Source organism: Macrobrachium nipponense, chromosome 13 (assembly GCF_015104395.2).
Source record: "Macrobrachium nipponense isolate FS-2020 chromosome 13, ASM1510439v2, whole genome shotgun sequence".
Lineage (NCBI taxonomy): Eukaryota > Metazoa > Arthropoda > Malacostraca > Decapoda > Palaemonidae > Macrobrachium > Macrobrachium nipponense.
Genome location: NC_087206.1, coordinates 47,888,467 through 47,904,020, shown reverse-complemented (window position 1 = coordinate 47,904,020; position 15,554 = coordinate 47,888,467). Strand labels below are relative to the sequence as shown.

General features: G+C 35.8%; 1 protein-coding gene across 6 annotated transcripts in view; it reads right to left on the bottom strand.

The window, feature by feature from the left end:
• The window catches only part of LOC135225783 (uncharacterized), a 602,193-nt gene that overhangs the window by 64,014 nt on the left and 522,625 nt on the right, over positions 1–15,554 (bottom strand). For all 6 annotated transcript variants that reach the window (XM_064265254.1, XM_064265252.1, XM_064265251.1 and 3 more), the window contains one exon: positions 1,897–5,214. In XM_064265254.1, the coding sequence (XP_064121324.1) occupies positions 1,897–5,214 (3,318 nt within the window). The remainder of the gene's footprint in view (positions 1–1,896; positions 5,215–15,554) is intronic.

Genomic DNA, 15,554 nt, shown 5'->3' with positions numbered 1-15,554 from the left:
TAGGAGAATCAGTGGGCTGAACAGCCACCTCCTCCACAACACTTGCACTTGCACTCACTTCACCACTTACCTTGTCTATTAGGGTTTCCACGGACACTCCTAATTTCTCCATTGCTTGGAGCAAGATTGAAAATTTCTTATCTACTCTTGCCTTCTAACTGTCCACAGCATCGGGTACGGGTGTGAAAGAGCCAAGGTTAGGACTGGGAATGACAGGTGGAGGGGAAGGTTCAGAAAGACACATTATCATACGAAATTCCTGACTAACTAAGCTTTTAGCTTTAGCTCTAGAAGCAGCTTTTCTCTTTTTATCTCTCTCTAACTTCTAACTAAGCTTTTAGCTTCAGCTCTAAAAGCAGCTTTTCTCTTTTTATCTCTCTCTAACTATAACTAAGCATTTAGCTTTAGCTCTAGAAGCAGCTTTTCTCTTTTTATCTCTCTCTAACTTGTTCGTGTAACTAGTCAAGATCTTCCAAGTTCTTTGATCCCAATTAATACATTCTCCACGTTTGATCTGGCATACAAGTCTGTCCCCTACAACCCGTGCAAACTGAATGTGGATCATTACAAGCTTTAGCGATCCTAGTATTGCAGCCTTTACTGCAATACCTAATCCCAGATGTACCAGTGTCTGACATTATGTAGACCAATTCAAAACTAGTTAATTTCGGTGCAAAAATACTTAAAACTATTTTAATTCCTAAATAGCTAATCACCGAAAACAAAAGCTACCAATATTTTAAGAGTACTTCACCAAATAACTCCAACAATGAGCGACGTGTTAACAGCACCAGCCAGCAAAAACAACTGATTTTCATAGTGTTAGTTCCTCACTCCCCCAAAACAAACTAGCAATACCACGAATTTCAAAAATTCTAACTGTCGACGGTTTTAGAAACTATAGCTATGTAACTACTTGGTAAGTTGCATACATAAAAACAGTAAATTCAGTTCATTAACCTTCATCTTTCTCAACTCACTTTTTGTTGGATAGTCATGTGATCGACTTGAGAAGAGCTTGCAATCTACCAGTCGAATGACCGGTTGACCACCCCGTTCTATATGCAAGTTATTTCATAGGTTAAGTCAAGAATAAGGTAGTTATTGCACAACTGATGTGGATTTAATAGGAATTGACTTCACTTTCTTGTGTACATATAATGTAAGTTTTCATGTATAAATATATAGATTGTATGGTAATTAGGAGATAAATCAGTTTTAAGAGATTGAGTTTTTGTGTCACCAACGACAGTTTCTCTCACAGGAAGCCCCAACCAATTATTAAATGAGGAAGCAAACAAGATATGAATATACCTTTACCTCAATTCTTACAAGTATTATCCTCTATAGTTGCTTCTCCTGTGTTTGCGATCAATTACTGCATTTTGTTCAACTCAACTAAGATTCATAGTTATCCAATCATAACCTTTCCCTCAGCAAAAATATATCATGAGGGTCAACAAAAATAGAACAATGCCTATCGGTAACTTATCTTACAGGTTCCTACAGAATGAACATTATTAAAAAATAAAAGAACATCGTAAAACAAACCAACAGATAACTGAGTGCATTAACAATCTGCTGACCTCCTACCGAAACAAGCGACAGAAGTAGACTGGAAGGATTTAAGTGTTTGTACCTATCAGTTCCCTAGTGGGAGTAGGGGGAAGTGTTCTCATTTTTTTTCAATCGGTCAAACTAATGCAGGCACAGAAGTAAAAGCTATGCAGTGGAGAGGTAAGGTTCATTTAAAAAAATAATCCTTTATAGCATTACACTGTGGAAAATATTTGTTCATTTATTAATTACTTTTCTTCACTATATCTAAAAATATAATGTTTTGCTAATGCAAAACACACTACAGATTTAAAATGAAATCCCATAAAAACAACATACCTGAGGATCTTGAAGATCAATATGTGGCTGAACTCTAACCCAGCTGGTTCCAAGACCTGCAGCATCACCTGGACTGACAGCTTCTGGCGCAGAACTAACAGTGCCATATTGATTTCGCTTTTCTTCTTCTTCAACTCTTGCCATATGCTGCAACTCTTGAAGACTAAAGCGTTTGGGAGTACCATCTCTGATGAAACTTCGAGGACGTTTGACGTCAGGGGGCTCCATAGTGGGCATAGGGGGTTTAGGAAGAGCTCGACTCGTTATGCGCTTTGGTACTGGTGGAGATTCGGTTAATGACACTTTGTGCTCTGGAACAGGAAGAATGTTACAAGGGAAAGCCATGCTAGATGAGCGACGGGGTACTGGTGGGCTGGGGTCAGGTGAAAAAGATGAAACTGTGGAATAATGGTGTTCAGGTACTGGTGGCAGACGTGGATAAGCATCTTGTTGGGGGTGACAAAGCTCCTCCTCTACAATGGAATTTGTACCAGGATGGTGTGAGGCACTCAGGAGGGGTCCTGATGGGATGTGAGTCGGTGCAACTTCTGACCCACACGTTGGAATTACCTGAGGATAGGCCAAGCTACTTGACCGGGAAGGCACAAAGGGTTCAGGGAGGGCAGTGGCTGGTGAAACTGGAAGGGAACTGGATGGAAAATGTGAAGCACAAGGAAATACAACAGTAGAAGGATATTTGGCAGAGGCATAACTATTACACAAATCATCCACTAATGGATCTGTCTTGAAATAAGAATTACTTAGTTTGGCAGGAACAGATGGGCCTACTTTGGCCAATGCTGACTCAGCTGAGTTTTGTTTTAGTAAAGGCGGTGGTAAAGTTTTCATTGAGAAGTGATCAAAATGTTTTGCTTTCTCAGCACACCTTTCTCGTAAGGCCATCTTTGGAAAAGTTCCACGGAATATCATAGAGGCTGTCAGTGCAGAGCTAGAATTGTCCAGAGCACTTGCTAATCTCATAACATCTTTACAGTGACTAGTATCGTTCTCATCTTGAGCCTCTCTCTCTTGACAGTACCTTTGCTGTTCTGCTATGAAACCCAGCATAGAGGCAAGTGCCTCTTTGCGATTTCCTCCACTCTCTAAATCTTGCAACTTCTCAATAGTTAACATGCCATCTGTTGTTGCAAGGCTCTTGCTAGATGCAGCCAGACTTTTACTACTTTCAAATTTAACAAGTCGATAAAAATCTCTAGTAAAAACAGTATCTATATTTAATTCATCAACAAGTTCATCTTCATGGCCTTCTACACTTGAAGTCTCTGGTGTGGCAGCTTTAGATGCCTCTTGACCACCTGCCTCACTACTACAAAATGAAACTCTCTTTAACTCTGGAAGGTTACAGATTTGTTCACAAAAGTTTTCAAAATCAGAACTACATTTCGACACACCTTCAGAGCAACATGAGAGTTGCTCACTGCTTGACCAAACAGCTGGCTGATCAGAACAGCCAGATCTAGGAGACATCACAGTTTGATTTTCTTTTGAGTGATCCAACTGCCAGCTTTTGGTTAATTCTTTTTTACTAGACCAGTTTAAATCTACATCTGCTTTAAAATATGTAGCACCATTCCAAAGGAACTCATTGTTGTCCTCTTCTAAATCTGGGGTGGCCTCCTGAATGGACGGCAAAGAACCTTGATGGGCACCTGTGGTTCCCACACTCTCACTCCCCTCCCCTTCACCACAAGGGCCACTAAGGTATTCTGAGGACAGATCTAAAGACCAGTCTTCTAATTCTGCATGACTATATGAGGGTGATAAATATTTTCTATGTTGATCTTGCAGCGGCCATAATTCCTCACTACTGCCTGATGTTGTACAATCCTCTTTTGGGAGAACTTTATTTCTTCTTCTTTTTAGGCTAGCTTGGCCTGATGTTCGTTTGAGACTCCTGGTGTTGCGGGCTTCTTGTAAAACTTCTTCTGTGGATGCTGTTCTTTCAGCAAGATCTTTCTGAGAAACATGGCGATCCAAACTACGAACAAATTTGGGGGCATGAGAAGTTCCCATATAAAGTTGCGAGTCTGAGTAACACCGTACAGGTCTCTGGGATTCAGCACTTGAAGATACATGATAACTGTGCCTATAAAGACTTTCATTTTCTGGCTCCTGAATAGGTATAAAAAAGACATCCGAGTTATTATCTTCTTCGTCATATATAACACGAAGACCATCACAGTATTCGGTGTTTACAGCTAGGGATACTTTTCTCTCATTAGATGCCTCATTCTCAGGTTGAATATCTCGTGATTCTTCTCTATGTAAGTTTTCACTACTTATATTTCCTTCTATAGAATTACCTTCATATTTCAACTCCCCTTCAACTAGTTGTCTAGTCATCTCACTTTCTGGTGCTTCTTGTAATGTATGATTTTTACTCTGTGATGGTACTTTTCTTAACTGAGTTTCACAAGAATGACTAAACTCTTGCTCCTGGCATTCTGTTGTTGAGCTTAATGTTAATGGTTCTTCCTGAACAGTTGTAACAGAACTTGTAGTTATGCTGTCTTTGACCTCTGCTTGTACATCACTTGACATGGTAGAATAGCCTTCATCTCTAGTAGCACCTTCACTAGTTTCTTCAACACCATCACCAATACTATTCTTATTAATACCAACTTTGACCAGATTTTTATTAAAAATACCTTTATTTTTTTCATCACAAGCAAAAACTGGAGAATCTATGTTAGCAGAGGGTGCCAGGGACCTTAAAATTTCTCCCTTAACTTTTAATATATCACTTATTTGTTCTTTACTCAAGTTATTCATTATCACATTGGTATTTTTATCACTTGCTGGACCATCCAATAATTCCTTCTTATGGCTTATATTTGATTTTTCAAAGGCTAGGTTATCTATCTTTGTCTGGAAAACTTGACAATTCTTTTGCTCTGGAGAGTTGTTGGAACTAGAGGTTTCAGATTCCAATGATAAGGGGGAAAACTTACTAGTTGGATAATCACTAATGCAAGTTGGAGAGGCACATGCTCCTGCATCTTCACTTGAGTTTTTACATTTTTGAGAAGAGCTCCAACCATCACTTACACTAGGTTCATTAAGTCTTGAAACCCCAGTTGAGGTTTGACATATACCACCTAGAGAAGCTACAATGTCATACCAACAGGTTGTTGTTTGAGTAGTAACTGATGATGGTCCATCCTGAGACGAACCAACCTCCTCCCTCAACTGAGCCCTATGTCGATTTTCACCCAAGAGCTGAAGGCTGGAACGCTGGCTACTTTCTTCCATGTGCCACGATGCAACCCAGCCCCCAGCTGGCCATGCATCACCATGCTAAAAAGTAAAAAACAGTAGTATCAATCTTAATGACCAATAAATTAAGTTTTATACTGGTTATTTTCATAAATTATTTTTAAACATATTTGTACAATCCTCTCGAGACAATTTTCTTTTCCACACATTTATAAATAAAAGCTGAATGAAAAACTACACTTGTTACACAAGAGTAAATGACATATAGCAATGGTGCTTTCATTAATGAAAATAATGTAACATTTGCAAGAATGTAGCAAATATAAAGATAGTGCTTGAACAATTATTGAACTCTGAAAAGATGTTGAGAATGCAGTACCAAAAAAAATTAGCAGGATTTCAAAGCTTTATACAGTATGTATTTTGTTTACACAGAAACCAAACATTCTCCCTTTGCCACAGGTAGAAGTAACCAAATAAAAACTGCAGCACAATTATGCTCACGCACCAATTAGCAAGTGATGAAAAATTATTTGGGAGAAAATGCTTGGATGATAACTCACTAGTCCAGAGTCTCCATAGTTCTTCTCTTACGTATATGCATTCACCTATAAGGTTTGCCTATAGGGTTGCAGGATAAGCCTATTTGTAAATATAAATGCTGGCCAAGAAATTTTGGACTAGTTTCAACAGATGTGAAGCCATAATACCGTATCTAAAATGTGCTTAAGACAGCATTCTGTCTACATATTGAAAAGAGTGGCTAATAAGATTTGAAGTAAAGACCATAAAGACAAGGCTGCCTGTTCCAGTTAATGGTTGGTGTGCCTACATTAAAACAAAGCTTAAACAATAGAACTGTAGCTGGTGGCTAAGATGGCAGAAACTGGGTCCTATGTCATCTTTAAAGGTCAAAAATACATTCCTTTTGTTGAATCAAACATGCACGACCAAACGAACTCCAGTAACAAGAGGCAATGCATTAGGACAATAATGTATGGGTTGTATGAAGTTCTGCATAGGACATAAAAGATAGCAATTCTTATTTAAGGTGATCATGAAACAAGCAAAGATGAGACTGCAGAGATTTGCGATGCACCCTGCAAGTTACTAGTGTTGCCACTGCATGTCACTAGCCCTATCAAAAAGGTATAGATGAACCGACATGTTAATGAAAGTATAGAGGAACTTAACAGTGGCACACCACATTAAATAATGCTGAGCTCATATTACCAAAATATATTAACATTAAGCTCAAAAAAAAATTTTTTGCTTAGAGATTTAACAGGAAAATCATAGGAATGATACATAAGGATATGAAATCCTCCTCCTCCCCGCCATCTGCATAAAATAATTTGGAGTTAGAAAAAGAGAATGAACCAGGTCCCCAAAAGGTAAATACACAGATCAAAGTAGCTTTAGTGAGATAACTGAGTAAAAGGTTGGAAATAAATGTTGAGGGAAGAATTGAATACAGGCGGTCCCCGGGTTACGACGGGTCCGGCTTACGACGTCCGAGGTTACAACGCTTTTTCTTAAATATTCATTGAAAAATCCGCCCTGGGTTACGACGCTTGTTCCGAGGTTATGACGCTGACGCTTCCAACGCTCCGAGTTAAAGATGCTTTTAAAAAACGCATATTATGATAAGAATCCTTTATAGTTTAGCACAGTATATTAATAAAAATAAGTTTTTGGTTAGATTACAACAAAAATTTTGAGGTTATGATGATTTTCGACACTTTTTATGTTGTATTTTTTAAATTTTTTTAGTGACGCCTCATATGCGGAACTAGTTTCCGAGCGAATGAATACACTAGCTTGGGATCCGCAGTTTATAACAGTCCAAAATCGCAAATAATGAAAAAATCATTGCTTGTTTCCAGTATACATAATTAACAAAACTAAGTTTCTGGTTAGATTACAACGCAAATTCCAAGGTTACGACGGTTTTTTATGCCTTTTAACGATACCTCATACGCAGAACTAGTTTCTGAGCGGAGGGCGCATAAATTAATTTACGCTATTAAACTGTATGCTAACCATAGTCAAGGATAAGGAATGCATTCTCAAACAGTATACATATCCTTTAATACAAAACAGCAAAATATCATTGAAACATTATTTCACTTAAAGAATCCATTTATACTCTACTTAGACTTGGATATAAAAACCATAGTTTCTCTCTCTCTCTCTCTCTCTCTCTCTACTACAAAGATGTATGTTTTTTTGTATGATAAATAAATGATTTACTATTTTCAAATATTAATATTAATTTATACAGCAATATCAATTCATTAAAGAAAATACCATAGTGAATTAGTAAGATTTTAGCTTATATTTAAAAAATTATGGAAGAATGAAGGAAATCCCAGTCTTCTTCCAGTAACCTTTTCTCGAGATCCAGGTACTAAAACTGTCAGATATATCAAGTTCTGTGACAGCCAGGAGGGGGAAGAGCTGAAGTGTTGCAATCAATCACGTGTTCCTGGGATTTCCCCCCCCCTCTCTCTCTCTCTCTCTCTCTCTCTCTCGGGCTCTCTCGCTCTCTCTCTATCTTACTCTCTAAAGTCCCTTCTCTCTCTCGTCTTCTCCCTCTCTCTCTCTCTCACCCCCTCTCTCTCTCTCTCTCAGTCTTCTCTCTCTCGTCTCTCTCTCTCTCTCTCTCTCTCTCTCTCTCTCTCTCTAATCTCCACACGACACTCATTAACGATTCCTTTGATTATCCTTGTAAAATGTGAATAAAACTGATTTTATTATCAACCTTTGCCTACTTCAACCATTTCAGTTTATGTACTTGTACTATTTGTTTTTAATACTTTCAAATAATAATAATAATAATAATAATAATAATAATAATAATAATAATAATAATAATAATAATAATAATAACTGTAATTACAAAATTCATATGTGATAGTATTTTAAAGAAATACAATACGTACTAATCTATCCATGTCACTTTTAATTAAGGTTAACTCTCTCTCTCTCTCTCTCTCTTTTTTGCCACACAAGATAATAATGTGTCATAGTGGTAACTCCCTCCCTCTCTTTCGCTGGAAGCGTTATAAGTATTTTTTGAGAGAACAGAGAGAGATAAACACTCTCTCTCTCTCTCTCTTTTACCGAGATGAAAGAATTTTTATGGTACTAGTATGTAAAATGTTTATTGATAATATCAGTAATAATAATAATAATAATAATAATAATAATAATAATAATAATAATAATAATAATAATAAAACTTTAATTACAAAATTCATAATGGTCGTATTTTAAAGAGATGAAAATGACCTTTCCATTTCACTTGTAAGGATAATTCCTCTTTCTTACTGAGATGAGAGAATTTTTATGGTAGATGCACGTGTTTATTATATTTTCAAATAATAATAATAATAATAATAGAAGTAGTAATAATACGATAACTAATTTCAAAAGAAAATTCTTCCCTTCGTCTTTTTCTGTATCAATTTCCCTACCTCATAACTCCAGTGACACTCGGAGCTTAACAATGCCATACAATGGTCAACTAATTTATGGTTTTATGTAATCTCTCTCTCTCTCTCTCTCCTCTCTCTCTCGTCTCTCTCTCGTCTCTCCTCTCTCCCTTCTCCTCTCTCTCTCTCTCTCTCTCTCTCTTGTATTTTAATGAAAATATACAGTAATTTGTGAATACACAGTGTTGCACATGAAAAAAGTAAATTAGTGATAATTTTAGAGATACAGCCCTAAGAAAAATTGCAAATTAGTGAAATTTTCCCTGTTGACATGTTTTCAAGAACGTCGTTCCGGCTTACGATGATTTTCGGGTTACAACGCGTCTGTATTATCAAAGTTAAGGACAACAAAACATTCACAAGATTTCTTATGGAAATTTCAATTTTAAGGGAGTTGAAGCTGTATCCTCTCTTTAAGAGCTAGTGACATAAAACACATTTATCACATTGATCAGATAACAAGATCATTTTATCAAACACATCTAAGTAATTTAACCCTCCTAATAAAAGCTACAATTAAGAGGAGTAAGGCTTGGGTCAAGCTTGAGTGGAACCTGTTAAGGGTAGAAAGTCAAGAGGGAGCTTCTTCGGAGAAGAAGAGCTTGGTAAAGGAATATGCTCCCTATATAAACAGTTGAAGGCATATCACTTTATCATGTATGTGACTGCGTACAGTACCATGCATGTGGCTCTTTGTGTCCAGTAGCTTAACAGGAGGGTATAATTGAAATTAAAAATTTATTACATTAGATCTACGATAAATGAGAAGAAATTCCCTCTTACGCTTTGTGTTTGTATGCGTGTATGCAGATGGTACTGATAAAAAACTAATGTAAGCTTTACAAATAAAATTAACAAAATGGTATGTACCTCATATATGTTTCACACTGCTACTATCCCAGCAACATCTTAATGCAATAATTTCCTAAACACTTTAAGCTTTAAAAGACAATATCTTTGTACAGGAAGGCAGGATCCATGCTGTTGACCTGCCTTATCTATATTACATCAAGAGGTTCCCCCTACGTTGTACTGACATGGCAGCTATCGAAAAATCTAACCCACGATGCTTATTTCTCTAATCATAATTTCTTAAGATATTAGTCCCTGACTTTCACACTTAGTTTCATCAAGTTATCACGAGGTGAAGTGGAGAGGTAGACCATACTATTATTATTATTAATAGTGGTTAGTTTTTCCAGACCTCTGAGTCTCAAGTAGACTCTTCTCGGGCTGGTTGGTAGACCATACACACTATGCAACCATTTACTCTATTGTTCCTTTTTTGACACTTGTATTTACAGTAAAAGGGGTCCGTTGTCTGTAATAACCTTAAATCAATGTCAAAATTTCATTTTATGATTCATTCCCACTTAGTTCTAGACTGAATATCCAAAGGTGCCTGTTCTTTCTGACAAAATCTATTTCAACAGAAACTGGAATCTCATCTTTTCAAAGTGGATAGATGGATGTAAGGTGTTCGGGATACATCTATCCATTTTGAAAAGATGAAACTCCAGAAATCTTGTGAATGTTGTGTTGTCATTAACTCTGATAATATTCAAATCTTCCCTCAACATTCATTTCCAGCCTTGTACTGTGTCATCTCACTAAAGCACTTTTGATCTGTTTACCTTGTGAGGTTCTGAGTTATTCCATTCATCCAAGTTCAAATTATTTGACGCAGATTCTAAGACACTGACTGAGACATAAGGCCATGCACTGGAGGGGTAGGAAGGCTATTAAGTCCCATAATAGCAACGTACAGTGATGCTCAAATCTCATGCAACAAGACTTTTTGTATCGTCCAGATTCTCAGACTCAATGTGACGTTGCCAAGTAGTGTTAAACTTTTATTATCTTTTTTAATGTCATACATGTTGAAAAGTTTGTGAATTCACAGCTAGCACTATTTTCCTTATGGTTATATAAATATGATTCCTTTTATGCATTGGTATAATTCGTAATCCATGTGATTTGAACTGATTTTTTGTTCACATTGCCTAGTTCAAAGTAGTACAGTGTGATAAGGTTAGTGGTGCCGATAATGACAGCGTGCTTAACATGCTCCTAGGACTGGTCAACGTAAATACCTCAGCAGCATTATAACAGTAGACCTAATAAGCTCTACAGTCATCATAACAACATTTTCAAAATAAGAATATGAATTACAGCAAGTTTTCTTTTATGTTGAAGTTTTAGGCTGTGTTCAAGCTGCCTGGATGTTGCAAAATGAATTATAGGCCTAAAAAAACAATCTAGGCCTTCTGAGATGTAATCTCTGTTAGTAATGAATTTATTTGTAGAGATTACCTATTCATAGAGGAATGAAAGAAGATGATTTTGATTATATGGAGAACACTGCTATTAATCAAAATATCTTAAGTCTTAACCCTTAGTAGATGGTTAAAAAATCAATATGCAGCTCCTCAGGCTGGGTAAACTTTGAGGTCAGCCAATTTACAAAAAAAAAAAAAAATAAAAAAAAAAAAAAAATAAAAACAATCAGTGGAAAGAGTAAGATATGCAAATGCATGTGGTGGAAGAAAAAAATTTTCAAAAATTTTCCCTACCTTCCACGAGAAGTTGAAAATGACTATTTACAACCCCTTGTGGGACATCTTTTACAAGTCAATCATAAATTTTACTATTTACAACCCCTTGTGGGGCATCTTTTACAAGTCAATCATAAATTTTACCAACTTATAAATGTTTTTTCTAATAAATTATTTTATTTTATTTAGTAAAATTATAATTACAGTGGTCCCCCCCGTATTCACGGGGGATGCGTACCAGACGCCCCCTTAAATAGTTAGAACCCGCGAATAGTTGGAACCCCTATAAAAACGCTGAAAACAGCCTATTATGTTAGCTAAAACTCAAGAAAAACCCACAAAAAAATTTTATATTTGGTTTTTTAATAGTTTTATCACAAAAAGTGCATTTTATGATGAAATTGATAAAAAAAAAACCAGGAATTTGTGGATATTTCTCATAGAAAAATACAGTGTTCCCCCCCGTATTCACGGATTTCTCTCTGGACCATATCTATCCACTATTTTGGGGGGGGGGGGTCACCTGTTCGCGGGATTTTCCGGTGAAAATCATCACCAGTTAGTGTATTTTGATGTTATTTTCATGACTAAACACATTTTTATGGTACAAAAATGATTTACTAATTTTCAAATATTAATACTGATTGATACTGCATTAGTAAGTTTAATAAGATTAAATGATATCACATAGTAAAAATAATAATTCTCTCTCTCTCTCTCTCCTACGGAGATGTATGTTTTTTTGTATGATAAATAATTGATTTACTATTTTCAAATATTAATATTAATGTATACAGCAATAACATCAATTCATTAAAGAAAATACTAAAGTGAATTAGAAAGATTTTAGTTTATAAATGTGAAAAATTATGTAAGAATGAAGGAAATCCCAGTCTTCTCTCTCAAACTCCAGGTACTAAAACTGTCAAACATATCAAGTAATGGGAGGGAGGGGGAGGAGCTGTTGTTTTGTTGCCATCAAGTGTTCATGCAATTTCTCTCTCTCTCTCTCTCTTCCATCTCTTCGTCTTTTTTTTTTCGTCCTCTCGCTCTCTCTCGCTCCTCTCTCTCATTTACTGAGACTCGAGAATTTTTATAGTACATGTACTATTTGTTTTTAATACTTTAAAATAATAATAATAATAATAATAATAATAATAATAATAATAATAATAATAATAATAATAATACAACTGTAATTACAAAATTCATATTATGTGATAGTACTTTAAAGAAATACAATAATCTATCCATTTCACTCTTTTAATTAAGGATAACTCCTCTCTCTCTCTCTCTCTCTCTCTCTCTCTCTCTCTCTCTCTCTCTCTCTCTCTCTCTCTCTTTTGCCACACAGGATATGTATGTCATAGTGGTAACTCCCTCCCTCTGTTTCGCTGGAAGCGATATAAGTATTTTCTGAGAGAACAGAGAGGTAAATACACACCCACTCTCTCTCTCTCTCTCTCTCTCTCTCTCTCTCTCTCTCTCTCATCTCTCTCTCTCTCTCTCTCTCTCTTTACTGAGATGAAAGAATTTTTATGGTACTAGTAGGTAAAATGTTTATTGATATTTTCTGTTGTTCATAATAATAATAATAATAATAATAATAATAATAATAATAATAATAATAATAATAAAACTGTAATTACAAAATTCATATGTGGTAGTATTTTAAAGAGATAAAAAGTGAACTTTTCCATTTCAGAAAAAACTTACGTAAGGGAAACTCCTCTCTCTTACTGTGATAAGAGAATTTTTATGGTAGATGCATGTTTATTAATATTTTCAAATAATAATAATAATAATAATATAACTAACTTCAAATGAAAATTCATCCCTTTGTCTTTTTCTGTATAAATTTCCCTACCTTCTCGAAACTTCAGTGACACTCGGAGCTGGGAAACTGTCAAATTTGTCAAGTAACAGTGCCATACAATAGTCAACAAATTTAATGGTTTTTATGCAGACTCTCTCTCTCTCTCTCTCTCTCTCTCTCTCTCTCTCTCTCTCTCTCTCTCTCTCTCTCTTTTACTGAGGATATTCTTTTTATGGTACATGCATGTAATATGTTTATTATTAATATATTCCAATAATAATACTATATGTGTAATAATAATACTATAAATGTAATTACAAAATTCATATGCGAGTATTTTAAATACAATAATCTTCCCATTTCACTCTTTTAAATACTGTAAGGACAACTCTCTCTCTCTCTCTCTCTCTCTCTCTTGGCTGCTAGTGTTAGAAGTACGTACATGTACGTATACACCTTTAAGGGTACTAATGTTTAGGATTACTTTGAAATTATATTGATACAGTCTAAGATTCATACATTAATATGATAATAATTTAAGGTAAATTTGATGTAGGATGTTACATAAGGTTTACATTTGGTGTTTCTGTTTCTTCCTTCTCTCTCTCTCTTTCTCTCTCTCTCTCTCTCTCTGCAAAAGAATTGATGTACAGACAAACATAATTGTTCAGTCCTCTCTTTCTCCCTTCTCTGGAATAGATATATATGTATTTATGGGAGGGGAAATAAGTGTTGCCTATAGAAGTTCCTTTCAATCTATTGATATCGTAAGGAGTTATTCTCTCGCTCTCTCTCTCTTCTCTCTCTCTCTCTCTCTCTCTCTCTCTCTCTCTCTCTCTCTCTCTCTCTCTGTTATTGGCTGTTTATATATTTCTAATGGTAAAATGTTTAAGATGACTTTGGAATGATATTAATAATACCAATTCAATGGTATCTTTGATGTAGGATGATACTTTAAGTATACAGTGGTCCCCCTGTATTCGCGGGGGATGCGTACCAGACACCCCCGTGAATAGTTAGAATCCGCGAATGTTTGGAACTCCTATAAAAAGGCTAAAAGCAGCCTATTTTGTTAGTTAAAACTTAAGAAAAACCATTAAAAATTTTCATACTTGGTTTTTTTAATAGTTTTATCACAAAAAGTGCATTTTATGATGAAATTGATAACAAAAACCAGGAATTTGTGGATATTTCTCATAGAAAAATACCGCGAATGCGCGAATTTTCCGCGAATAATGTAGGGAAACGTTCCCGAGAGAAATCCGCGAATGTGTGAGTCCGTGAATCCGGAGAACGCGAATACGGGGGTCCACTGTACATTTGGTATTTGAACTTTCAAGATAGGCAGATATGGGCATATTTAGAGGGGAGTTCTAACTATGCGCAGGTTTGCGCTATTTGCGGGGGTCCCTGGTACACATCCCCCGCGAATACGGGGGGAACACTGTACCGCGAATACGCAAATTTTCCGTGGATAATGCGGGGAAATGTTCCCGAGAGAAATCCGCAAATGTGTGAGTCCGTGAATCTGGAGAACGCGAATATGGGGGTCCACTGTACAGCTCAAACAATATCAAAACAGATGAGAAATAAAAAATCATTAACAAATTCTTTGCATATTTTTTGAAAAATACATAAATTCACTATGAATGAAGATTCAGTAACTTTTTTTAATTTGTACATGTTGTTTGTAATATTTCTTTGCACCTTTCTTTGCAAAATTATAATTACAACTAACATATACTATCATAAAAGACAAGAACACAAAACCAACAACAACCCCATGCATTTACCCTTGAAATCAAAAGCAGAACTTTCAGTCCTGAGATACCAGATTCATGATTTTAGCCAGTGTAAAAGTAAGTGCCATTAGTGAATTTCTCTCGGGAACATTTCCCTGCATTATTCGCGGTATTTTTCTATGAAAAATATCCAGAAATTCCTGGTTTTTTTATCAATTTTATCAGAAAATGCACTTGTTGTAATAAAACTATTGAAAAAACCAAGTATGCAAATCTTTAGTGTTTTTTCTCGAGTTTTAACTAACAAAATAGGCTGTTTTCAGCATTTTTATAAGGGCTCCATCTATTTGAGAGGGTCTGGTACGCATCCCCCATGAATATGGGGGGACCACTGTATTGGCACCTCTTTCCCACCTGATTCTTTCCAAATCAATGGCGTTTAATAATGCTTCGCTACAAGATCAATCCATCCGCCACCCCAAACCTGTTATTACTACTCCTGAGAAACTATCCTTCCATTAAGGGTTAATATCAAGGCATATGGAAAACTTGATTTTCAACTGGCTTAAAATACTATTTTCTTAAAAGTCCTTCTACTCACGTTTGGTGTATAATTTATTTTTATAGGGCAACTTGAAGTCCAAGAATGTGTAGATAACCTCATTTGTTTTCTGGACATAAATTATTAATAGAGATATGAATGCTAAGTGTAAATTAAAAAAACATCTACCACACCTGGGCCACGGAACAAAATCTTGACTTTGACAAAAGAATAATTGCATAGGAGAATATTTGCTAGTACAGGCAGCCC